The following is a 25,281-nucleotide window of genomic DNA, read 5'->3' as shown; positions in this document are numbered from 1 at the left end:
TGGATACCAAGACTACTTATTTACTTAATTGTTCTACAGTTTAACTGTGTACAGTAGACAATGAACCAATACTTTTAGTGCGGCATACATTTCTTATACTAAAACACAATTATTTTACAGCTGGAAATAACTGAGTACATATAACAAGCATCAAAGGGTGTTTTTTTTTGTGTTTTTTTTGTTTTTTTCCTGCACACGCCCTCATGGATCAGGACTAGGGCTCAGTCAGATAATATTTTACTGATGATTTGAGTTCATTCTGGTTCATTATTATTTTTGTGTGTCTCAGTAGTGCATCATACAGTTTTTGCTAGGCTGGGGTAAACCTCTTTAGAATAGTGCTGTATTTGTCCACTGAACATGTAAATTATTTGTATTCATTACAAGAATGCGAGGATCACTACAGTTCAGTTTTCCTTTTATAATAATTACATAATCTAATATGTGTATACTGACTGCATGTTACTTACGCTTCCATTTACTTTTAACATTAAGCTAATTACCTTTTTCTGTGCTCTGAAATATTTTGGGCTTGCTCTGATGTTGCCCCAAAATACTATCCCATATTTCAATACCGAGTGAGCATGTGAAAAATATAGTTCCGACTATTATATGAGATGTAATTTCTTAGAATTTTGGAGTTTGTTGAACATCCCTATAATGTTCTTGTGCAGACTAAATGATCCCATAATGCAACACACCACTTTTCATCACATCATCTCTATTAAATCTATTAATCCCACATGGTAAGGGCACCAGACTGATGAACAATAATCATGAGGCAGTCAAATGAGAGTTTTTTAAGCCCTTTCTTTCATGGATGAAATATATTTCCTTAAGCTACTCCCAATTAATTTCAGTCTGGCATCTGCTTTTCCTATTAATTGTTTTATGTGGCCATTTCACAGCAGGTCATTTCAGTAGTAACTCCAAGGTATTTTACAATCATTTGTTTTTCCAGTGATTTGCGATTAATAGTGTAACCAAGCAGTAATTAATCTCTTTGCCTACTTACATAAATTTATTTACATTCAGGGTCGACAGCCCATCCCTGCACCAATTGTTGACCCTCCGCAGGTCTTCCTGCATTTTGCTACTATCTTCTGGTGTTGCAATCTTCTTATGGACAATAGCATCATCTACGAATAGTCTCATGGAGCCTCCAATGCCATTCACCAGACCATTAATATAAATTGTAAATAGTTATAGATCTTCAACACTCCATTGGGGAAGTCACAAGATTATTTTTACAAGTTTTGGTTAGTTCCATTAAGAATGACGTGGTGAGTTATATCTACAAGGAAGTCTTGAATACAATTTGGCTTGCTACTCAGTGAGCTCATATTTTATTCGTTAAATGACAGTGTGGAATTGTAGTGAATGTATTCCATTAAGTCAAGGAAAATGACATCAACTAGTCTACGGCACTTTGGGTCTCATGGACAAACAGAGAAAGCTGAGTTTCACAAGACCTATATTTGAGGAAGCTATATTGATTTTTGTAAAGATTTTTGTTCTCCAAGAACATCATAATGTATGAGTGTAAAACATGTCACATAATTCTATGACGAATTGGTACCAGTGATATAGGATTATAATTATGCAGAACTGTCTGATGATTCTTCTTGAAAACGGAAATGGCTTGCACTTTTTTCCAGTCACTAAGTACACTCTGTCACTCCAGCAACCTGTTAGAAGGTTTGTGAGTCCTTTCACACTATCTCTGGAGAACCTCACAGGAGTCTCATCCAGTCCAGTTCGCTTTCCACTGCTGAGCAGTTGCTTTTCTTTTCCGTGATTGCTTATCTCAACAACTGTCATTTTGATATTTGTGTGATGATTGAAAGGGGAAATGATATTCTGTGGTGAAACGATTTCTGAAGACTAAATTCACTATTGTGGCCTTCTCCTGTCATCTTCTGTTTTGGTCCCAGTATGGTCACCCAGCAACTAAATAGACGATTTTGATCTGCTTACCAATTTCACATAAGAATAACACATTTTAGGACTTTTAGTCAATTAGTTTGGCAAAATTTTACTTGTAAATTCATTAAATACTTCTTGCATCACACCCCTCATGCTCATTTTGGCTTCAGTCAGTTCTTGTTTGTCCACTAGGTTTTGACTTCACTTAAATCAGAGATGAATATCACTTTGTTTTTGCAGAAACTTTCTAACCTGACTATTGAACCAAAGTGGGTCTAAGCCATCTCTCACAACCTTGTTGGCACATACTTGGCTAAGGCATGTTTTACAATGATTCAGAGTTTCATCTATTTGTCATCCACACCTTTATTCTCAGAGCTGAATATTTCATGACGACTACTTAGATACACTGCAGTTTGTATTTCCTAGTGTTTTTTAAACATTTCTTGTAATACCTATAATAATTGATGCTATCACAGCCTTATGATTGCCAATTCCCTCATTGAAATTAATAAGATTCAATAGGTTCGGACTGTTAGTTACTAGGAGGTCTAGGACACTGTCCTCATATGCTGGTTCTTTAACTATCTGCTCGACGTAATTTTCAGATGAGACATTCAGAAAAATTTTACTCAAATCCATTTCTCTGACATCACTTTCATTTCCTGACTCTCCCTTTCTACACCAGACAAGCTGATTCCTCCACCACTAAAACAGCACACGATAATAAAACTTATTCATGATATTCTCCAAGATGTCCCCGAGGTGCTCTGCCACTAAAACTCTTGACACAGGGGGTCAACTCCTGTGAGTTACTAGGAGGTCTAGGACACTGTCCTCATATGCTGGTTCTTTAACTATCTGCTCGACGTAATTTTCAGATGAGACATTCAGAAAAATTTTACTCAAATCCATTTCTCTGACATCACTTTCATTTCCTGACTCTCCCTTTCTACACCAGACAAGCTGATTCCTCCACCACTAAAACAGCACACGATAATAAAACTTATTCATGATATTCTCCAAGATGTCCCCGAGGTGCTCTGCCACTAAAACTCTTGACACAGGGGGTCAACTAAAGCATGCATTATATTCTTTTACCCACCTTTGATGTAATGCTTTACCCACATTATTTCACATTTAAAATCTGTAATAACCTCATTATATACTACTGAGTTCTTTATGGCATTAAACATGCTACCACCACCACTTGTGTCTAGCCTACCCTTCCACAAATTAAAACCTTCACTGCTGCACACTTCTGTTCCTAATAATGTGTGGGCATTATCATCTTTAATAAGCAAGACTAATTATGAAACTTTACCATGTCTACTTTTGCAGTATACCAATAATAAATTAACATTCTCTCTTTTCGATCTACAAGATGGAGAATTCTCCTTTCAGAGTAATCTGGCTATTCTATCTTTGAATGTGACAGGCATTTTACAATTTCCCCTAAGAAGGGGTACCTCTAACCCAAAAATCCTCATGTGCATGCCATACATACCCTGCTATCCGAGCAACCACTTCCTTTGTGTGATACTCTTGTGACCTGTCAATGTGGACACTACAATTCTTTCCTCAATAGCAGAAATCAAGAATATCACTTTTGAAATCACTGCAGAACCATCTGAGCCTCTGGGTATGATGATGGAAATGATGAGCTGTGCTTCCACTCCACATATGATGCTAGATTCGGAGATTGGAAAGTTCTGTTAACTACATGTTAGCATTGTTTGCTACAAATCTTCATGAAAAATAATAATGTACTGGAAAAAGAACTTAATTTTTACAGATGTAGGTAACTTTGTTTTTGAAAAGTATCACTGTAATCAATTAACTATTAAGCTACTAGCAGCATACATACAGTAAAACTGAGGAAGTTCCACATTTTTAAAATTTTTGTTGAGCTGCTGCATTCTAATTCCAGCCACACATTGATGTTGCAGTTTGGGACAGTAAAATTTTTCAGGAACAATTGTAATTTGACTTTCTTGCCTTTTCTTTCTCTGTATGTCACCAACTTCAACTGATATACAGGGTGATTATAATTTAAGTTAAACTATCAAAACACTGTAGAAATAACACGAACTTGTCAGAATGACATCAAATTGCAACGGAGTATTATCGGAGAAGAGGGAAAATGTAAGGCAGAAGAAGAAAGTTGTGTCCGAATATGTAAATGAAAACACCTGTCATGTGCACGACACACGGCTTTTCCTTCTTTCACATCTGCGACGTTCGCCATGACTGTCTCAATGCAGGATCGCACTCTGCTTGTAAAGTTGTATTACAAGAATGATGACTGTGCATACGTTGCTCTGCATAAGTACCAGACACTGAAGCATCTTAAAGCCGTTGGGCCGATGACTGCCATGGGTCTGGAGAAAATGATTCGGAAATTTGAAAAGACGGGTTTTTTTGGTGTGCAACCTGGTAGATGAAGGAAACTAACTGATTCGACATCAGTGGAAGCAGTGGCCACAGCAAGGCAGGAGGAGATGAGTGGTGGTGGTGTGCAAACGTGTAGTGCACAGAGAACTGACCGAAAACTGGACATACCCGTGAGCATGGTGCATAAAATCATACGAAACATCCTTCTTTGCTGTCTATTCAAAATTAACCATGTGCATGAGTTGTTTCCTGCTGACCTGCTAGCATGAGAGACCTCTGATTCAGAATCTCTTGCTTGGATGGAAGAGGGCAATGATTGGCCGTGGAAGACTTTGTGGACAGATGAGGCCCACTTCCATCTGGCAGGGTATGTCAATACACAGAATTGTCAAATATGGGCAATGGAAAATCCACATGCAAATCAACCAGTACCACTTAATCCTGAAAATGTCACTGTGTAGTGCGGGCTTACGGCATCATTTATCATAAGGCCATATTTTTTCGAAGAGATAGGTGCTTCCCGTCCTGTTACCTGTACTGTCACTGGTAAGTGCTATGAGTGTCTTTTGAGCAAACATGTCATTCCAGCTCTCCAACAGCGTGGATGTGTGGATGGGATCATTTTTATGCAAGATGCTGCACCTTCGTACACTGCAAATCCAGTTAAGCAGCTGCTGTAGTGCCATTTTGGAAATGCTACGATCATCAGCTGCCATTTCCCTACAGCCTAGCCATCCCGATAACCTGATGTTACTCCATGTGACTTCTGGCTGTGCGGCTATCTGAAATATGTTGTGTTCAGTGTTCTGAATGCAAACTTAGCTGCATTGAAGGCATGCATTGTGCAACACATTCTGAACGTGAACCCAGAAACACTTAAATCAATTGTGGAACACATTGTTTCTCATTTTCAACTCATTGCGGAAGATGGTGGACAGCATATTGAACATGTTTTGTACCAGTCACATGGAAATTAATAATCCGATTTGATTTTTTATGGACTTTTTGACCTCAGAACAAATAAAAACCAATGTGATTGATGCTTTTTATGCAGTTTTTGGCCTAAGGACAATTAAAAACCAATGTGAGTGATGCTTTTTGTGCGGTTTTTGGCCTCAGGACAATTAAAAACTGATTTTTGCCATCCAATGTGATATGACCTTGCTGTGGTGGAAGGGCTTACGTCATTAACAGTATCACTCCTGTACACCCATGCACACTGAGTAGGCCTAGTACAGTTTGTTAAACGTCAAATTTACACCTTAGGCATTGTTGTATGATTCATTGGTCATTTGTAGTCGAGTATTAAATTATGATACTTACAGTGCCATCTATTGCTATATTTTGTAACTATTTATTTTTCTTATGCCATACATTTCCCCACTTCTCCAATAATATTCTGTTGCAATTTGACGTCATTTTGACCAATGGTGTTATTTCTACAGTGGTTTGAAAGTTTAACTTTAATTATAATCATCCCGTACATTTGCAGATTTTGGTTTGTTACATTCTGTGCATAATTGTCAGAAACAATAGATATGTTAATGTTTAACATGTGCACATAAGTATTTTCACAGTGTCGTTTGATTTTTATTTGTTGGTTTTCACACACAAACTGGATAGTTTCTCTCATATTAAACCACCACTTTCTCTCTGTACAGTCAATATTTCATTTTCTGACACCTCACTTTCATATTGTAATAACTTAATAATTTTGTTTTCGGAGTCAATTGTAATTGGCAGTTCCTATGTTTCAACACACAAAAAGTCATGGCATGTCCACAGAAAACGATTACTTAGGAATTCTAGGTATATTTTTGCATCCTTTTCATGTAACCAATAAATTTACTTGATACATAAGATGAATTTTATCAGAGTAATATACGAGTGTAATCCCAAAAGTAAGGGCTCCCATTTTTTTATAAGTACAGAACTCTGTTCATGTGGCAGTTGGTCACACTGTTATGAAGAGTGCTTCACGCGCTGTGTGTAAACATGCGCACGCCGTGCTGAGGCGCTCAGTCTTGGCTTGGCAGCCATTGAGAATGGAGCTCCCATTGGATGTTACAGCCAAGTAGGAATTGCATGCAGTTATTTGGTTTTTGAATGCAAAGGGCACTGTGCCGATCGAAATCCATCGCCAATGGACGGAAGTGTATGGTGAGTTGTGCATGGATGTCAAAAATGTTCTTAAGTGGTGTAGAGAGTTTGCAGTTGGTCAGACCAAAATTCACGATGAACAAAGGAGCGGGAGACCATCAATTTCTGAGGACACAGTGTTGAAAGTTGAGCAAAGCATGCGTGAAGGTCAGTGGATCACCCTGGATGATCTCTGCACTTTGGTTCCCGAGGTTTCCCGAAGCAACACTCACAGAATTTTAACCGAAACATTGAGCTACCGGAAGGTGTGCATAAGATGGGTGCCACACAAGCTGATTGACGACCACATGCGGCAATGAGTTGATGCTTCCCACGCATTTCCTCATCGCCAGGACAACTTTCTGGACTCAATTGTCACGGGTGATGAAACTGGGCATACGACTCTACACCTGAGACCAAGCAACAATCACACCAGTTCATAACTCTCTGAACAGCATGGCGGCGAGCTGGTATGACATGGGCATATAAAAACTGCCACAGCGTCCACAAAAAGCATGGACAGAAATGGTGATTACGTCAAAAAAATAGATAAATTTTCAAGCTGTAAATCGACGTAAACCATTGTAGAAATAAACAGATCTATATACTTATAAAAAAAATAAGAGACCTTACTTTTGGGATTACCCTCGTATATTGGGATTCAAAGTAGTGATTAAGAAAGTGATCGAACAATATATTCAAACGAGCAACTTACAAGCATGAAATATGTATGCGTATACAAGAATGAGGTGCGAATCACATTCTCTGCAAAACGAATTGTTTAATTTTTTGCCTTTTTGCTGACCGGGAGGTGTCATTGCACTTTTCTATTGGCGACATCTTATTTTGCTAAATTACCAGACTGAATAGTAAACTAGTACTAAACGGATTTCAGAAAGTCCACAATATGTGTTACTACAATCCCAACCTATTAGAAGATTACATGTTACTTTCCTCTCTGGCTTTCTGATAGGAGGCTGTTCAAATTTTCGTTGCAATTAACAAAGATAAAGAAAAGCTGTCAAGATCTTAGACTCAGTGAAACAAGAACCTTGAAATCCATCTCCTAGCAGTAGAAGGATGGGTAGGGTGGGGTGGGGGCAAGATTTGCTCAGCAAGCAGCTAACAGATGCAGGAACTGAATGTCTCCCGGGATAAAAAGACACCTTTTATCAAGAGCCTAGAAGGACAAAAGAGTATTTTTTGAATTATAAGATGCTATGGACTATAAGATGCACCTTAATTTTCAGTCTTAATTTCTAAAATTGAACTGACCTTTAAAATCCCTGAAAATTGTCATCTGATCTCTCACTCTACACCACGACTGTTTTATCCACTGTCACACTTGTTTCATTGTGGGTCGTTTTAAAGCTCCATTCGCCATGAATTCATGCTGGGTTTCATCCATCATCCATTTGTGCCATTCCTCCCTCATATACACTTTAAATGGTGTATTTACTGAGGCATCAAGAGGTTGCAATTGTGACTTAAGTCTTCCCAGAATAACAGCAAGCTCTGTATTTCCCTGTCTCAATTTCTACTTCACAGAATTTTTCAAATGACTACTACACCGATCTAGCCAAGAAGAGAACTCTTCTTCAATAAAGCACCTTGGCTTCTGCCCCACACTCTGCTAACCCATAATTTCATACCAATCTCGTCCATCCAGTCCCTGTCATGTACATGAACAACACCATAAGACAGTATTTCAGAAGGTTTTGGCACTTTTTTTGAACTTGAAGGTGATCACTGGATTAAGTTTAGTACCTTCAGCACAACGTGAAAAGACACCAGTGTAGCACATTTTTTTTGCATGTCCACTTGCTTTTATATCCGCAGCTCATGGTCTTGCGGTAGAGTTCTCGCTTCCCGAGCACGGGTCCCGGGTTCGATTCCCGGCGGGGTCAGGGATTTTCACCTGCCTCAAGATGACTGGGTGTTGTTGTGTCATCATCATCATCATCATCATCATCATCATCATCCATCATCCATCCCCATTATGGTCGGAGGAAGGCAATTGCAAACCACCTCCATTTAGACCTTGCCTAATACAGCAGTGTGGGTCTCCCACATCGTTCCCCTACGCCCTGTTAAGGAGTATGGGACATCATCATCATCAGTTGTTTTTATGGTTACAGTTTTAGCACCTTTTATGGCAACAACTCTGTTACTCGGCACATCAAATGGCAGAGTTTCATCCATATTCACTATTTGGCTTCGTTACACAATGGTTTTCTTTTGATGTTGAATAACAAAGTGATGGAAAGATAATACAAAGGGTGTTCAAAAAGTTTTACACAGTCTTCTCTAATTTTTTTTATTTTTTGCAAGAGGAGAATGAAATTTTTTGTGAACATACTTGAAACATTTAGCTATAAGTTAGTATATAAAATTATTTTCTTTTATTTACAGGTGAGCCATAATGGACCGTGAAGTAGATGTCAGGTTGCGACAACGGTCAGTGATGGAGTTCCTTTTCAACATCTCAAGACCAGTGATGACTCTGCCACATCAATTCACAGGAAGTTGTTCCCTGTTTATGGGGAGGACACAGAGGATCACAGCAGTATCCAGCGGTAGTTGCAGATGATGATAATAATAATAATAAAGATTTTATTGTCTTTAGGCCATTACAGCAATTGACAACATCAAATGAAGTTACAATTTATAATACAGTGTGATAAGGTATTGACTACTGAAATATTTTAGCTTATATTACAATAAATGTACAGTGGGTCATCTGTTGGATTACTGCATTTTACAGTTGAAGAATTCATTGATATCATAGAATGGGTGGGCAATAAACCATTCATGCAGTCTTTCTTTGAATGTATGTTCAGGAAAATCCTGTATAGCATGTGGCAGCTTATTAAATAGTTTGTGCCCTGTGACTTCATAGCTATTTATTGATTTTGATAGTCCGTGGTAAGGCGTGTATATGTGTTTGATGCTTCTTGTGTTCTAACAATGTACATTTTCTCTACGTTTCACATCTTGTAGGTTCTTCTTCGTAAAGATTAAGACATTGTATAAATAGAGGTTTATTACTGTCATAATTTTTTGTTTAGTAAATAAGGGTTTGCAATGCCTTATGTGAAGCATTTGTAATTATCCTAATGGCTTCCTTCTGCAATAATAGGATGTCATGTATATGACTACAGTTACCCCACAAGATAATGCCATAGGATATTATACTTTGGAAAAATGCAAAGATGATCTGATGTATGTTTCAGGTATACAATTTCTGAGTTGTCTTAATAAATAAATTACTCTAGATAGCTTACTACTAATATAGTTTACATGTTGGCCCGAGGATAACTTTTCGTCTAAATAAACTCCCAGGAATTTAACAGAACTAGAGTCATCAGATAGTGGCTTGTCTCTTAGAGTGAAGATTATCTGCTGAGTTTTATTTTCATTTAGCAGGAAACCATTTGCTCTGAACCAATATGCTGCATGAGTGTTTACAGTTGTTGAGATAAGCTTTTAATAGTCTGAGACTGTTTCCTTTGATGCCGTAGAATTCTAGTTTCTCTAGTAGTGGCGTGTGCTCAACACAGTCGAATGCCTTGCTTAGGTCACAGAATGAGACCTGAGCAAAGCCTTTGTTCTCAAAAACTTTGAGCATGTAACTGACTACCGTGTTGATTGCATCAATGGTCAACAAATTCTTCCTAAACCCGTATTGTGTAGCATTAATTATTCCTAGATTCTCAAAGTGAGATGATAATTGTTGGTACATGATGCATTCTATTACCTTGGAGAATGCGGGTACTATTGAAATAGGCCTGTAACTAGATGGAGAGTCTTTATCTCCCTTTTTGTATACTGGGAAGATCCTAGACAGTTTTAACTCATCAGGAAAATATCCCTCAAGTAAGCACTTGTTTATGCAATGGGTTAAAGGGTACAGAATGCAATCGCACACTTTTTTTAGCAGGTTGCATGATATGCCACATATATCTAAGCTATCAGATGATTTCAGTTGTTTTATGACCCTTGTACATATCTAGGCAATACTTCGGAGAAGGTTAGCATGCTTGTATTTAGTGAATGTCTACCCCAATTTTGGGAGAGTAACTCTGATGGACTAATGTCTGGTTTGATAACTGCATCTCCTATTTCTTTCACTGGGTTAATAAAAAAACTCATTGAGTGTTTGTGGTGGGATATTAATTTTGTCTTTTTTAGTATCTGTGGCAGCACTGTTAATTACTTTCCAAGCGGTTTTGCATTTATTGGTGGAATTATGTATGCTGTTGGCATTGTAAGTTTTTTTGGCTTGCAGGATGGTTTTTTTGTATTCATTCCTGCATTCCACATAGGCTGATTTGGCACAGTCAGACTTCATCCTATTGTATATGTTGTACAGTAACAAAACTTGTTTCTTTAGATCTGTCAGCTGTTTAGTGTACCATATATTTTGTCTGTTTTGAGGTCTGGATTTGTGGCTGCTGTCCATTATTTTGATTTTCTTTATGGGAATACTATGGTTAAATAGGGTAAAGAACGCATTAAAAAATCTATCAAATATTATTTTGCTGGCAGGTCATTACTTGATGTGTAATGTCCATCGACACTACAATGGCCAGACCAGTCTCTGTCAGCAAGGGAATTACGAAATGTGTTAATTTTATCCTCAGTTACGGGTCTGGTAATCACAACTGTTGGGACAGGTCTGCTTGCATTGCTCCTATTGAGGGGAATTTTACTTGCATAATTTAGAGATACGGAGTCATGGTCAGAGAATGGGAACACTACAACTTCGCATGTGTTTTCAGTGGTCTTGAAGTTTACAAAGATGTTATCTAAACATGCTTTGTTTCTTGTGCGCCTGTTATTAACATGATGTAAATTGTATTGTCTTAGAAGTTTTCCAAATCTGCAACACTACCCTTACATTTAGTAACATCAAAATCAGCATCCAAATCACTTACTAGCTTCTTCTTCTGCTGCTGTTGAATCTTGCTGGTGAAGTGTGATAGGTACTACTGCTGCTGCTGCTGCTGTAGGCATTGTTGTGGCAACTGGTGAGAGTGGAGTTTTGGATGTTGCTTCCTCTTCTGCTGCTGTTGAATCATGTAGATGAAGTGTGGTAGGTACTGCTGCAGCGTTTGTTGTGTGTGTATGTACAATTGCTGCTTCCACCTCTACTGCTGCAATAGAAGTAACCATTTCTTCAGCCTCTGCTTGCATCAAGCAAGGAACTGGAAGAGCAGCAATTACTTCTTGGTTGTCAGATGCTTTCAGTATCATGCTGATGTTTTGGCACAGAATCTTCTTGCCTCTGTGCATGCCATGTCTCGTATAACAGTCTCTTTGCAAGGAGTCCATACTTATAAAATATGCATTTTGGTAGGCCCTGCAAATCTTTGAGTATTGCCTGTTTGCTTTTATGATTTCCACGTTCACACATGACCATTCCGAAAGGTCATGCCTATGTGGAATTCCGACTACAAAAATTGATTTCTCTTCTGTTTAATTTAGTATTGCCTTAAGGTTTCGTGTTGCACTGTGGAGGTCGTTTTTATATACATTATTGGTTCCAGCTATGACGACAATATGACGATCATTTTCAGTTTCTATGTTTCTAATGAGTTCTTGGATGGGTGCACCTGGTTTGACAAAACTAGTTGCTTGTATACAATGACTATAACGTAGTATTTTTGCGATCTCACGTCCATGGCTATCAGAGGATATTTTCACTTTGAGTTTGTCTTCACGTTTATTGCGGAAGTTTCTGCTCATGTGCTTGTCACTATATAGATTCGGCGTGTTGTTGTCGTCACAGTTTTCCGTGGATTCCACATTTATATCTGAATCTAGTGCATGAAAATGGTTTTTTGTTACCACAGGAATTCTACAGTCACTGGGTTTCACATCACCAACCCTTTTTGGCCTAGTAAACATATGGTGCCTTGTTGTTTCTGCCTTTAGGCCTATATCCACTTCAGAGCACTCATTTATTGTAGGTAGGACACTGAAACTGCTTTTATTGCCGCGATTCATTCCATTCATTGTATTTATCACCTTTTCGCTTCTTTCTTCCGTGACCATGCTAGTCCTGTGCTCCCAGCTCCGATGTTTACTTGCTTTGGCGATCGGGATATTACGCGCCTTTTTCAGTTCGGCATTTTCATTTTCTAAATGCGCAATGTCCCGCGTTAGTACATCTACAATTAATTGCAGGCTTGATACACATTCATTTAGCTTCACTATTTCACTGTTATAATTTACGTATGTTCCGTTTTTCACCACACAACTATAACTTTTGTTCACTTCCTCACTATAAACAATTGTACCGGATGCCATGTTAGCTTCAATCATGGAGGTTTAAAGAAGGTGATTTCTCTCTACTGGACAATCCACCATGTGGTAGACCATTGATGGCAGTGTGTGGTGTGAATAAGGAGACCATTGATCAAATCATCCAAAATGAAAGATGTGCGACGACACGACAGCTTGCTGAAATGACTTGTTTGTCATGGGGTAGGTTGGTACCTCTGCTACAGTCACTAGGGTACAGAAAACTATGTGCATGTTGGGTGCCTAGATTACTGACAAGAGAAATGAAAACGATGAGGAAGAATGTGTGCGAGGGTCTCATAAAGACCTTTACCAAAGAGTGGAAACAGTGTTTTGATGGTGTCCTTACCCACGATGAAACATCATTGTTTTTGTCCGAACCTGAGAGCAAAACCCAATCCATTAAGTAGCGTCATCCGGGTTGCGCTTGGAAGAAGAAACCAAGACTTTCATGACCAGCAGGCTGAAAGGTGATGGCCTCCTCCTTCTGGGATCAGTGTGGTGTCATTTTCATTGACTTTTTGGAAACTGGCTCCACAATTAACCGGGACTGTTACTGTTTGTCATTGGACAAGCTGTGACACGTCATCAAGACCCACAGACCACAGCTTCAGGGTCAGCTCGTCAGATTATACCATGACAATGCCAAACCCCATACAGCCCTTACAATGCAGGAGAAAATCGTCAAAATGGGTTGGAAAATTGTTCCTCACCCTCCCTGCAGTCCAGACTTGGCTCCACCTCTTTGGTTGTCTGGTGGCCCACCTGCACGGTAAAACATTTGAGAGCGAGAAAGACCTTATTTCCTGTGTCAAGTAATGGTGTAGAAGTCAATCCCCAAGAATTTTACCAAAGTGCATTTACATCATGGAAAGAACATTAAGCCAGATGCATCACAGCTGATGGAGGCTACAATGAGTAGGCTCAAAGTATAGCTAAATGTTCCAAGTATGTTCACAAAAAATTCATTCTCCTCCAGCAAAAAATTAAAAATTAGAGACGACTGTGCAAAACTTTCTGAACGCCCTTTGTATTTTCTCTTCATACTCTTCCGGCTTTTTCTGAGATATTTTCGTTTTGGTTCGCATGCTAAGTCCATGACGCTTCACAAACATGACAAACATGTAGCACTAACCAACACTCCTCTTAAAGTCTGTTAAGTTCCACTATAGCACTAGCTTATGAGTGAGTATTTCAATCACTTCTGTATTAATTCCAATGCCCTTGTGACTGAGTCCTCAAATCCATTTCAATATGTCATCATCTATTTTTGGCCATTTTGCCTTCAGTCCTCTTTTCGCAAATTTTGTCTTCCCCATTTTTTTTTTTCAATTCTTGTTTACAAGCCTTCCAATTGTGAATGGTTTTTGCTGTTGGTGTAGGGGTGGGGCGGGGGGGAGGGGTGAGGGGGGGGGGAATGCCACTCAACTGTTCTGTTTCCATGTTCTTCTGCATATGCTATTACTTTCAATTTATAGCCCACATCATATGAATAACCATCAGGTTACCTTCCATTAGGAATGTGGGTGCACTCAGCAACTGTGATCTAATTTAAAAATTATAGATCACAGCAATCAGTCGTCCTCTTTAGCAGGTTTTATTTGGCAAATCCAGATTTCAGCTAGTGTTTGGGCATCAGTCACAGTTCTTTGAAAAAATATTCAAAGAACTGTGACTGATGTCCGAACAACAGGGAACTGACATGCACTGAGACTAGAAAATTGATAATGGCTAGGCACTAGGTAAAATCTGAATTTGCCAAATAAAACCTGCAAAAAAGGATGACTGATTGCTGTGCTCTATAATTTATAAATCATATGGATAGCTTTTATTTTTTCCCATTACAAAACTAACTACTAACAAAAATATTGCACTGTTATTGATAACACAAATCACTTTCAATTTATGTTCACTGGAACGATAGATGGCAATGATGCATCATAGGCTAGACAATGCTCTAGATTTGCGAGAGGCGGGAGGGAGACAGTGTTAGGAAGCTTGTGAATCCCTGCAAATCATGTTTGTTGCATCGGTGCACTGCTGCCGCCAGTTGAATCCAATGTTGCCAGAGATAGGTTTCCCACAGCATCAAATATATGGCTATCTTTAAGACTGGTGCGAATTTTAAATCAAAGACTGGACATTTTTATATTAACTTCGAGTAGAAGACGTACCTGAATTTTCGAGGCAATTTTTCAAAGGAAAAAAAGTGAGTCTTATAGTCTGTAAAATACGGTATAGTGCAAGGCAGTCTCTTATCTTTGGAGTGGTAAACTGCTCCTAATGCTGCATGAACTAGCGTAATCTATGCCACAGGATGGAGAAGGCCACACAGAAACCACTCCATCGAAGATCCACTGGATATGCCTTGCTTCGCAGAAATGATGGTGGGCTTTGAAAATCTCTGCTACTGATGGTATAGAAAAGAAAGCACTCAATTGATTGATCCACATCTATCAACACAACAGCTTTCTAGTTAATGTGATGAAAGGATGACTCACGGCAAGGGAGGAAGAGTAAGACCTAGATAGCCGTCTATATCTACATAAATACTCTGCAAGGCATCATATGGTGCTTGCGAGGAGGGTGGGGTGGGGGTGGGGGGGAGGGGTGGTACGATGTATGATAATTAGTCACTCTCTTTTCTGTTCCATCTGCAAATGGAGTGAGGGAAAAGCGATGTCTATATGCTTCCATATGAGCCCAGATTTCTCTTATCTTGCCCTCAGGGTCCTTATGCCAGGTGTGTGTTGTGGCAATAGGAGCAGATCAAGTATGGCATTCAGGGAAGTTCATATGAAGAAATGAAGAGACTAACAGGGAACAGAGAGGAATGGAGAAAAGAACTGCTGCCAACCAATCTTCAGGGCAAAGGATAGGTATATCTGAAACAGAAAATAGATAAACAAGCATCACAAGCACCAGAATGGTGGAACTGCAATGATCATAAAACAAACTAGTACCAGTCAGAGAGAGAGATTTTGGAGCAAATCTCACCACAAGATTACCATAGTGAAACAAACTACAAAAGTGGTTACACGAACAACTCATTCTAAGTTCCCCACACAGATGCATTTATGTACCTAAAAATCCTCCATACCACATGATGCAAGAAAATAGGACTCCTGGTACTGCTTCTGCAAAGGCAATACACTGTCATGGTTGTGAGAAATTGACACATCAGTGATAAAAGAGATTATTGAGAGAGAGTTGCTAGACACTGTTAAGGTAAGCACACTTAATCCTGTAAGCACCATGGACAGGATTTAAAAATAAATATAGTTTATCTGTTTAATGGTCACTTTCCTTGTATAACAAACTAAATTAAATGGAATTGATTTAGAACATAATTCGACAAAAAAGTCAGCAAGCAGTAAAAACAGTCTTCCGTTAAAGACTTTCAAAGAACAAATACAAAGTTGCATAAGAAAAGTAACTGCATAAGAAAAGTAATTTCAGAAGACTGAACCAGAGCACGTATACATGTCATCAATATCGACATTCTGGTGCCTTTACGGAACACGAACATTAAATATTTGTAATATATATTGGGATTCGAAGTAGTGATCAAGAAAGTGATCGAGCAATATGTTCAAACAAGCAACTTACAAGCATGAAATATGTATGCATAGACAAGAATGTCCCACATTAAACATGTATGCCACACATATCAGTTAATCATCTCTAGTCGAATTGCTTGTGAAATAGCAACACTGTCTCAAAGAAGTTGGCTACACTAAATTTTATTGGACAGTTGAGTGCAACTGTGCATTCATGTATCAGTTGTTGTGAGAAGCTTGTATTGCTGGGCTGTTACAGAAATTGGCAATTTGCATCAGAACAGCAAACTGATACTATGGAGTGTTACATACATCAAGGAATGTAAAGAAATGTTTCAAGCACAGTATTCTGGAACAAAACTCCCCACAACCAGCACTATTCAAGATCTGTACAAGAAATAAAGGGCTGTAGGAATGTGCAGAGGAATAGGCAACCAACAATGAGGACCCTGAAATTACAGACAGAATTCACATGGATATTATGAGAAGTCCCACAAGTTGGTAAGGAGGTCATTGTAGCAAGTTTGTGAACCTTGGACACTGTGTCATTATGTACCAAAAGATATGAAATTAAAAGCCTACTCTTTGAGTATGGTGCAAGAGTTGAAATTTGAGGACTTGGAAACTTCATTATTGTAATTGGCTGTTAGCATCAAATGCAGATGGTTACTTGGACATTTGCTTTACTTTAGTCAGATGAGGCCTGATTTCATTTGTCAGGTTATGTAAACTCCCAAAAATGCAGATACTGGTCGCAAGATAACCTATGTATTCTCCATGAAGAGCACTACCACTCAGAGAAGATAGGTGTTTGGCATGCATTGTCCGATGTGCCCCATATTTTTCAATTACACCTTAAACAACGCCTGATATGTAGAAATCTTTGACTCCTGGATGCATTGATCACCACTTCCAGCATCTATTATAGACAAATAACTACGTGTTTTTTTAACATTATTATTATCTATTCTCTTTTAGTTAGTTCACAGTTTCTCAAATCTTGGGTGTGAGGCATACTGAGGTTTTATGTGGGACACACTGCATTTCCTCAATGTCAATAATGTTTGCAAACAGAGTGCACCAGCTGTCTCTTCTGTTTCAGTGGTGGTGCTATTTCTAGGTCAACGAACAACCATGTTCTTGTTGGTGAGAAATAAAGATTCATCAAATAAGCTATACTTATATAAACAAACCAGTCTGGACGAAGTGGACAGTCAATCATATTACAGCAAAGAAATCAATATAGCAACCAAAGTCAATTGAATGGGCTCTTGCTGGTAGCAGTGAGACATTTGATAGTGAACTATGAAATCCCACAAAATACTTTCTGAAGTTCACACACAGATGATCAGTTCTTGCCTTGCCCTTTTTGCAACAATATGGAGGCCAACCACTGTATATGGTATTCTGCAGATCTGTTGAATACAACTTAGATTTTTGTATAAATAATTCTTACTCAGTTTTTCTCCTTTAATGGCTGTGTCAGAAAATACCAACAAAGCTGAAAATTAAAGTATAAACAGAATGCAAACAAGGACAGACAGACAAATGGAAGGACATACCAATAAGACAGATGGACAAACATATACACAGAATAACGAATGGATGAACACAGAGGACATGCACAAATCGACAACAAAGACATGGACACACAGAAGACTTACCAACTTCCCAATGACTTGAACCAGCATTTCTGGCAGCTATTGTCTCACAAGATGTGCTTTCCACAGGATGGGACATATAATATGGTTTATGGCCTAATAAAGAGCTTGTTCCTTCAGAATTTCTTAACTGAGTTCTGGAGACAGGGCTTTTAATATTCACTGTATCAGACTGTAAAAGTGCTCCTGGCTGTTGACTGTAAATTTCTTCTTTTTCTGCTGGGTGCATTGAATATCCCAAATTTCCCTCTTGAGGGATATCTTTCCCTACCCATTGCTTTACAGGCTCATTATATGGCAGTTTGTCTGGACAGGCATTCTGGTAGCACTCCTGCCCACTACGATATCTTGAGCCAGCAACTGCACCAGCACGTAATGTACCAGTATTTTTATTGTGAGGAACCGACTCATTCTTAAATCCTTCAGGTGCTCCACAACTTTGAGATAAAGATGTAGCTATCATTGCAGGTGAGACACCTGGCACATTAGTAGAAACAGACAAAATCATTGGATGCGTTGCAAGTGAAACAGTTGCATCAGCTGGTGAGCTCAATACATTATATCCAGGAATTGATTCACTATGTTTAGTGCTCATGCCTTCCATCCATTTACTTTGCTGTTTTGGAGACACAGGGTCTACTACTGGAAAAATGAAAGTTATCTCAACTACTGTAAATTTCACAGAGCAAAGGATGATATTTTTCACTTTGTAGAGTTACCTCGTAAACCAGTTCTGCGGTATTCAGGCGATAGGGCTGAATGTTTTCCTGGGGCAGATTCTGAATACACAGTGTGAGAGTCAGGATGCATTGTGTGAGCGAACGTGGCATCTGCTGGCAAAGTTGCAGAAGTGTTTTCAGGCATTAGTCCGTAGTGTTGATGCCCAACATCATACCGTTGATGCCCAACATCTCCTTGTTGCTGACCTCTCTGTGAAACAGGATCTGCTACTGGAAAAAAATGTGAAATTACTTTAAGAACCATTAGCTTTTCAAAGACATCTAGTAATCTTGTCTTTTGCTTTAAACAGTTACCTCCTGAACCAGACCTATGATGCTCAGCTGAGGCAAATGAAGGTTTTCCTGGAACAACTTCTGAGTAGGCAGTATGAGATTCAGGATGCAGTGTATGTGATACACTGGCATCTGCTGGCAAGCTTGAGACACTCTCACCAGGCAACGTACCAAACTGCTGACGACCCACACTTGCCGATTGTTGGCTATTACCTTTCTGTGACAGACGATCTGCAACAAAAAAAGAAAAAAAAAAGTATTTTATTTGCAATATTTTTTTTTATAAAAGAAAACTACTTTTCGATTTCATTGTGTAGTTACCTGTTGGACCAGCCCTTTCAAATTCTGATGACGTATATGGTTTTCCTGGAAGAGCTTCTGAATATGAAGTTTGAGATTCAGGATTATGGTAAGGCTTCCAACTTGGTGCAAAGTTACTCGGTTTCTTCAGATTTGGTGGCATGGTGTTAGGAAGTGGTGGGGGAGGTGGTGGAAAATCGTCATCTTCTGTGCCAGCTGGCATATGAGGCACTGCTGGGTGGAATGGACGAGGAGCAGAGAAGGCAGATGGTGGAATGCCACGTATGGAATCTGCTGAGTGCGATGCTGGAAGAGATTTTTGGCCAAATGCTTCTGATGCCCACCTCACATCTGCATGGAGTAATGGCACCTGCAAAAATTCAGACATATTACACTTCTTATATACTGTTTTCACTCTAACTTCTGCTACAACTAATTATAAATCAAACACAAAAATATACCAAACAGTGATTGAAGTATTTCATTCAACTAATTCCAATACAATCCAAAACAGAAGCCTGTTATCTTAGATATACAGAAATTCCAATAGGCAATACATAACTGCAAGTTACTATTCAACACATAACGACACCTGAAACAAGTATCCACAATTACGTAACTATTTATACGAGGTGCATTCAAGTTCTAAGGCCTCCGATTTTTTTTCTAATTAACTACTCACCCGAAATCGATGAAACTGGCGTTACTTCTCGACGTAATCAACCTGAAGACGTACACATTTTTCACAACACTGACGCCATGATTCCATGGTAGCGGCGAAGGCTTCTTTAGGAGTCTGTTATGACCACTGGAAAATCGCTGAGGCAATAGCAGCACGGCTGGTGAATGTGCGGCCACGGAGAGTGTCTTTCATTGTTGGAAAAAGCCAAAAGTCACTAGGAGCCAGGTCAGGTGAGTAGGGAGCATGAGGAATCACTTCAAAGTTGTTATCACGAAGAAACTGTTGCGTAACGTTAGCTCAATGTGCGGGTGCGTTGTCTTGGTGAAACAGCACACGCGCAGCCCTTCCCGGACGTTTTTGTTGCAGTGCAGGAAGGAATTTGTTCTTCAAAACATTTTCATAGGATGCACCTGTTACCGTAGTGCCCTTTGGAACACAATGGGTAAGGATTACACCCTCGCTGTCCCAGAACATGGACACCATCATTTTTTCAGCACTGGCGGTTACCCGAAATTTTTTTGGTGGCGGTGAATCTGTGTGCTTCCACTGAGCTGACTGGCGCTTTGTTTCTGGATTGAAAAATGGCATCCACGTCTCATCCATTGTCACAACCGACGAAAAGGAAGTCCATTCATGCTGTTGTTGCACGTCAACATTACTCGGCAACATGCCACACAGGCAGCCATGTGGTCGTCCGTCAGCACTCGTGGCACCCACCTGTATGACACTTTTCGCATTTTCAGGTCGTCATGCAGGATTGTGTGCACAGAACCCACAGAAATGCCAACTCTGGAGGCGATCTGTTTAACAGTCATTTGCCGATCCCCCAAAACAATTCTCTCCACTTTCTCGATCGTGTCGTCAGACCGGCTTGTGCGAGCCCGAGGTTGTTTCGGTTTGTTGCCACACGATGTTCTGCCTTCATTAAACTGTAGCACCCACGAACGCACTTTCGACACATCCATAACTCCATCACCACGTGTCTCCTTCAACTGTCGATGAATTTCAATTGGTTTCACACCACGCAAATTCAGAAAACGAATGATTGCAGGTTGTTCAAGTAAGGAAAACGTTGCCATTTTAAGTATTTAAAACAGTTCTCATTCTCGCTGCTGGCGGTAAAATTCCATTTGCCGTACGGTGCTGCCATCTCTGGTACGTATTGACAATGAACGCAGCCTCATTTTAAAACAATGCGCATGTTTCTATCTCTTTCCAGTCCGGAGATAAAAAAATCGGAGGCCTTAGAACTTGAATGCACCTCGTAGTTTCTCAGGAAGACAAGTCAACATTACAGAGGTGGCAAGAATGATCTAGAAATCTTGGTGTATCAGAGACTGGTGCATCCACGATCACATGTGGGGAAGCAGTACTGCCCACTCACTATTATTTTATTTATTCTTTTCATGCTAACAAGCTATGATTTTTCCTCTCCACCCACAAGACCAGATTTTGAGATGCAGGTATTCTATTCTGGTGTTGTCTTGTGTTGGAAAAAATTGTGGTTGTGACAATAAGCTTTGAGGACTAAGTGTACCCATTGGTCGATATGCGGCAGTTTATGGATAGTCATGTATGCCACCAAAATAATGAAGACTTTAAAATGAATAAACAGTGATAAAAAGTATAATACATCTATAATGCGTAGAAATCTGTGCTGAAAAAATGACTGTATGTAAAGTAATGGAAAAAAGCTTGCTTTGCTGCTTGTTAATGCAAAAGCAAGGTTTTAAAACAAAAAAAGAAAAGAAAAACAACTGCTTGCTTTTGTATCTGGCTCTTCAAATTAACATTATGCATGGAAGGAATGGTATGTGATTATATTAATTATGTTTTGGTAGAAACAAACACAAAAGATGTAGTTGAACAGTATCATTTTTGTGACTCAAACATCCTTCTGCTATTTAATGTTTGTTACACTATGTGAGCATTAAGTGTAATACACTGAGAAGAAATTATGCTTCTGAAATTTGTTAATTGTAATGTTCTTGCAGACATAATTTGAATAGTTATATAACTCAAAATTGTATCATGGCAGTGCACAGCTGTTTCATACTCATTGTCTTTATTAACCAAAAGATAAAAGCATTGTGGCCTATGCCACACTGGTGGTGAAATGAATATGCAATTGCAGAAAAAAGATATGTCCACTGGCAATACTTTTCTCTTCGTGTAACTGGATAAAACCTCACAAAAAAGTAAACATAGAAGAAATTCATTATTTTGTTTTTACTATACTATTACACACATGATGCTGTGGCCTGGAGCCGAGAATCAATTATAAAAATGCAGGGTATCATCTCACAGAATTCTTAAACATTTTTCTTCCAGCGAAAGACAATAGATGAAAGTTTATAATTACAAATTGGCAGTGCTGTTTCCAGATGTCCAAAAGGAACTTGCATACCCCATCAATTACAGAAGTTCTGGTGGAGACTGGAGTAGATCCAACTTGTTGGAAGTGTGTTGTATTACATGTAATAAGCAGAACATCCTGTCATTGTCCAGAAAAAAGCTATTCGTTGTGTTCTGACATTGTTCCTTCAAAATAACACCACAATTATCAAAAATGTACATTAAATGTATTGTATCTTGGAAAATCACTTGGGACAGGACAAACTTGTAATTCCCCCCCCCCCCCCCCCCAAATGAGAATTTCTGTAGCCTCACAGAATCTTGATCTTTCTTGTTAAGATGCCTTGTATATTTGTTTAGTTTGTTCAATGACTTCTGAAACTAGAGTAGCAGTCTGTAATCTGAGTATCACTCTTTCTAAAACTATATATCCATTTTCTCTCTGCCTTCTTTCTAATACAATTTTTATTATTGGTTCCTGCCCCACCCTCCCCAGCTATATAACCTATTTTTCACTGTAATGAAGTTTTTGCATTTTTTTCGAAAACTGGCTTATGTCTTTGAGCTAGTGGTCGCTCGCATCTCATGCTGGCAGTTCAGAATGTTAATCACAAATTCTATCTCACTGTTACTTCCAGCATTCTTCCTACATTTCATCTCTCTCATAATCTATGGTTTGGTGTGATATTTCTCCTTTTTTTAAATCTGAGATGTTTCTATTTTATTGGCTGGTGAGAAAACACTCTTCCTCCTTGTCCAGCATAGTTAATACTCAATTCTGACTTTATTCTTGAATTAGATATTTGTTTTATTTTTTAAATTCCAATAACCAAAAGTAAAATTGCACTATTTATCTTATAAATTTATACACAATCTTTAGCTATAGTTATCTACTGCATGGAACAGAGCATAGACTGGATGATGGGCACACAGTATGAACAATTTACCACCTGTGATTCTGGTAGAACTCTTCCATTATGCGTCAAATCGTCACATTTTATATGAAAATTAAGGTATCGTGGCATTACAATTTTCTTGCAAAAAACACAATTACAGTGCAGAAGTCAATCTGTGGATTTATACATTAATCAATACCAGTGCATTTTTATGTAAAATGAACTGCAACAGTTACAGAATATACAGAAACACACAAACTTAATAACAATAATATGCTAAAGCACCACAAAATATGAGTGTGATTCATTACACTTATTCTGCCATGCTTACTAACCCATTTTCAGCATAATATTAGTACTTCACCACTACAAATATTATGTAAATCTTGTTGTTAAAGATGAATGAATGAATACGAAATGAATTCACTCACCTTGGTGACACGTCCTTGTCCAACAACATTGCTCTTTAGATTGTCAAGATATTTCTTCAGCCTATGCATGGAAAATAAATATCATGCAAAAAATGTAATCAAGTGACATTTCTATAGGAAAAAAACTTTGACAAAACAAAAAATTGAAAGAACATAATAATATAAAAACATATATATAATAAAATATATCTAAAAACAAAGATGATGTGACTTACCAAACGAAAGCGCTGGCACGTCGATAGACACACAAACAAACACAAACATACACACAAAATTCTAGCTTTCGCAACCAATGGTTGCTTTGTCAGGAAAGAGGGAAGGAGAGGGAAAGATGAAAGGATGTGGGTTTTAAGGGAGAGGGTAAGGAGTCATTCCAATCCCGGGAGTGGAAAGATAAAATTTGCAGTAAAAGGAAAAGCCCTTCAACAGGTAAACTGTAAAACATACAGGCACACATAGTTGCAATTGAAATACAACTTTATGGAAAAAGGCACTAAATACTGAGATATGACACCAAAATAAGTAATTGTTACTTCACTCGGTGTAAGAGTTACAATGGGAATACAGGTAGACAAAAAATGGATATGGTTGGGACATAGTGAAAGGATGGTATGCAAGAGAGGACTGCATTTTCCCCCAGAAATGTTAAGTGGTGAGTTCCTGTGCAGCTTCATGGAAAACAGCAATCAGAAATATTTAAAACAGTGGAAGGAATGATTTGTGACATCTGTGGATTTCAGTGCGTCCTAGTATGAACGTGCCACCCACGAACTGAACATATGTAGCAAATACATGGATTTTTCAGGATAAGTGTTAATTCTTTTGTGTCAGACATTGTACAGTACTTTTCCAGCAGAGCGCAAAAACATATGCGTAATAATCTCCTTATCTACTGTCACTTAGCTGACTGATTTTGATAAAACCTGGCACAGTATAAACTTCTAGGGCAAAAACCAGTCACTGATTAATATTTATCTGAGCAATCGTATTTATTTTGTGTTGAGGCTGTATGTCCAAAGTGTGTTCTGACTAACAAACTTCAAACCACACGCTAATCAAAAAAGAACCTATAATGACAACAAATAAACCCCTTATCCTTCAGGGTTCTCCAGAAAGAGGGAAGATGACTTTCTTTTTGCAGAACACTATTGAAAAATTAGAGAACCAACATATGAAGTTGACTACAGAACAATTCTACCATTGTCAACACACATTTCACATAAGGGCTGCGAAGATAACATAAGAGCAATTAGGGCTTGTATGGAGGCATAGAGACAGTTGTTTTTCCCTCATTATTTGCAAGTGGAACAGGAAAGGCATCCTCCACCTTGCACCAGATTGTGGAGTATGTAATTAAGTATGTATGTATATCTAAAAACAAAGATGATGAGACTTACCAAACAAAAGCGCTGGCAGGTCGATAGACACACAAACAAACACAAACATACACACAAAATTCAAGCTTTCGCAACAAACGGTTGCTTCGTGAGGAAAGAGGGAAGGAGAGGGAAAGACGAAAGGATGTGGGTTTTAAGGGAGAGGGTAAGGAGTCATTCCAATCCCGGGAGCGGAAAGACTTACCTTAGGGGGAAAAAAGGACAGGTATACACTCGCGCGC

At 38.8% G+C, this 25,281-nt stretch overlaps 1 protein-coding gene across 6 annotated transcripts in view; it reads right to left on the bottom strand.

Annotated features, from left to right (window-relative positions):
* Window positions 1-25,281, bottom strand: part of LOC126100235 (testin) — a 107,372-nt gene that overhangs the window by 37,435 nt on the left and 44,656 nt on the right. For 3 of the 6 annotated variants that reach the window (XM_049910812.1, XM_049910811.1, XM_049910813.1), the window contains exons 7-11: window positions 23,664-23,724; window positions 19,321-19,669; window positions 19,021-19,230; window positions 18,706-18,936; window positions 17,990-18,628 (exon numbers count right to left, since the gene is read on the bottom strand). In XM_049910812.1, coding sequence (XP_049766769.1) covers window positions 17,990-18,628; window positions 18,706-18,936; window positions 19,021-19,230; window positions 19,321-19,669; window positions 23,664-23,724 — 1,490 coding nt within the window. The remainder of the gene's footprint in view (window positions 1-17,989; window positions 18,629-18,705; window positions 18,937-19,020; window positions 19,231-19,320; window positions 19,670-23,663; window positions 23,725-25,281) is intronic. The other 3 variants (XM_049910815.1, XM_049910814.1, XM_049910816.1) reach the window with 3 other exon arrangements.

Source organism: Schistocerca cancellata, chromosome 9, assembly GCF_023864275.1.
Source record: "Schistocerca cancellata isolate TAMUIC-IGC-003103 chromosome 9, iqSchCanc2.1, whole genome shotgun sequence".
Classification (NCBI taxonomy): Eukaryota; Metazoa; Arthropoda; class Insecta; order Orthoptera; family Acrididae; genus Schistocerca; species Schistocerca cancellata.
Note: the sequence above shows the minus strand (reverse complement) of the source record. Positions and strands in the feature narration are given on the sequence as shown.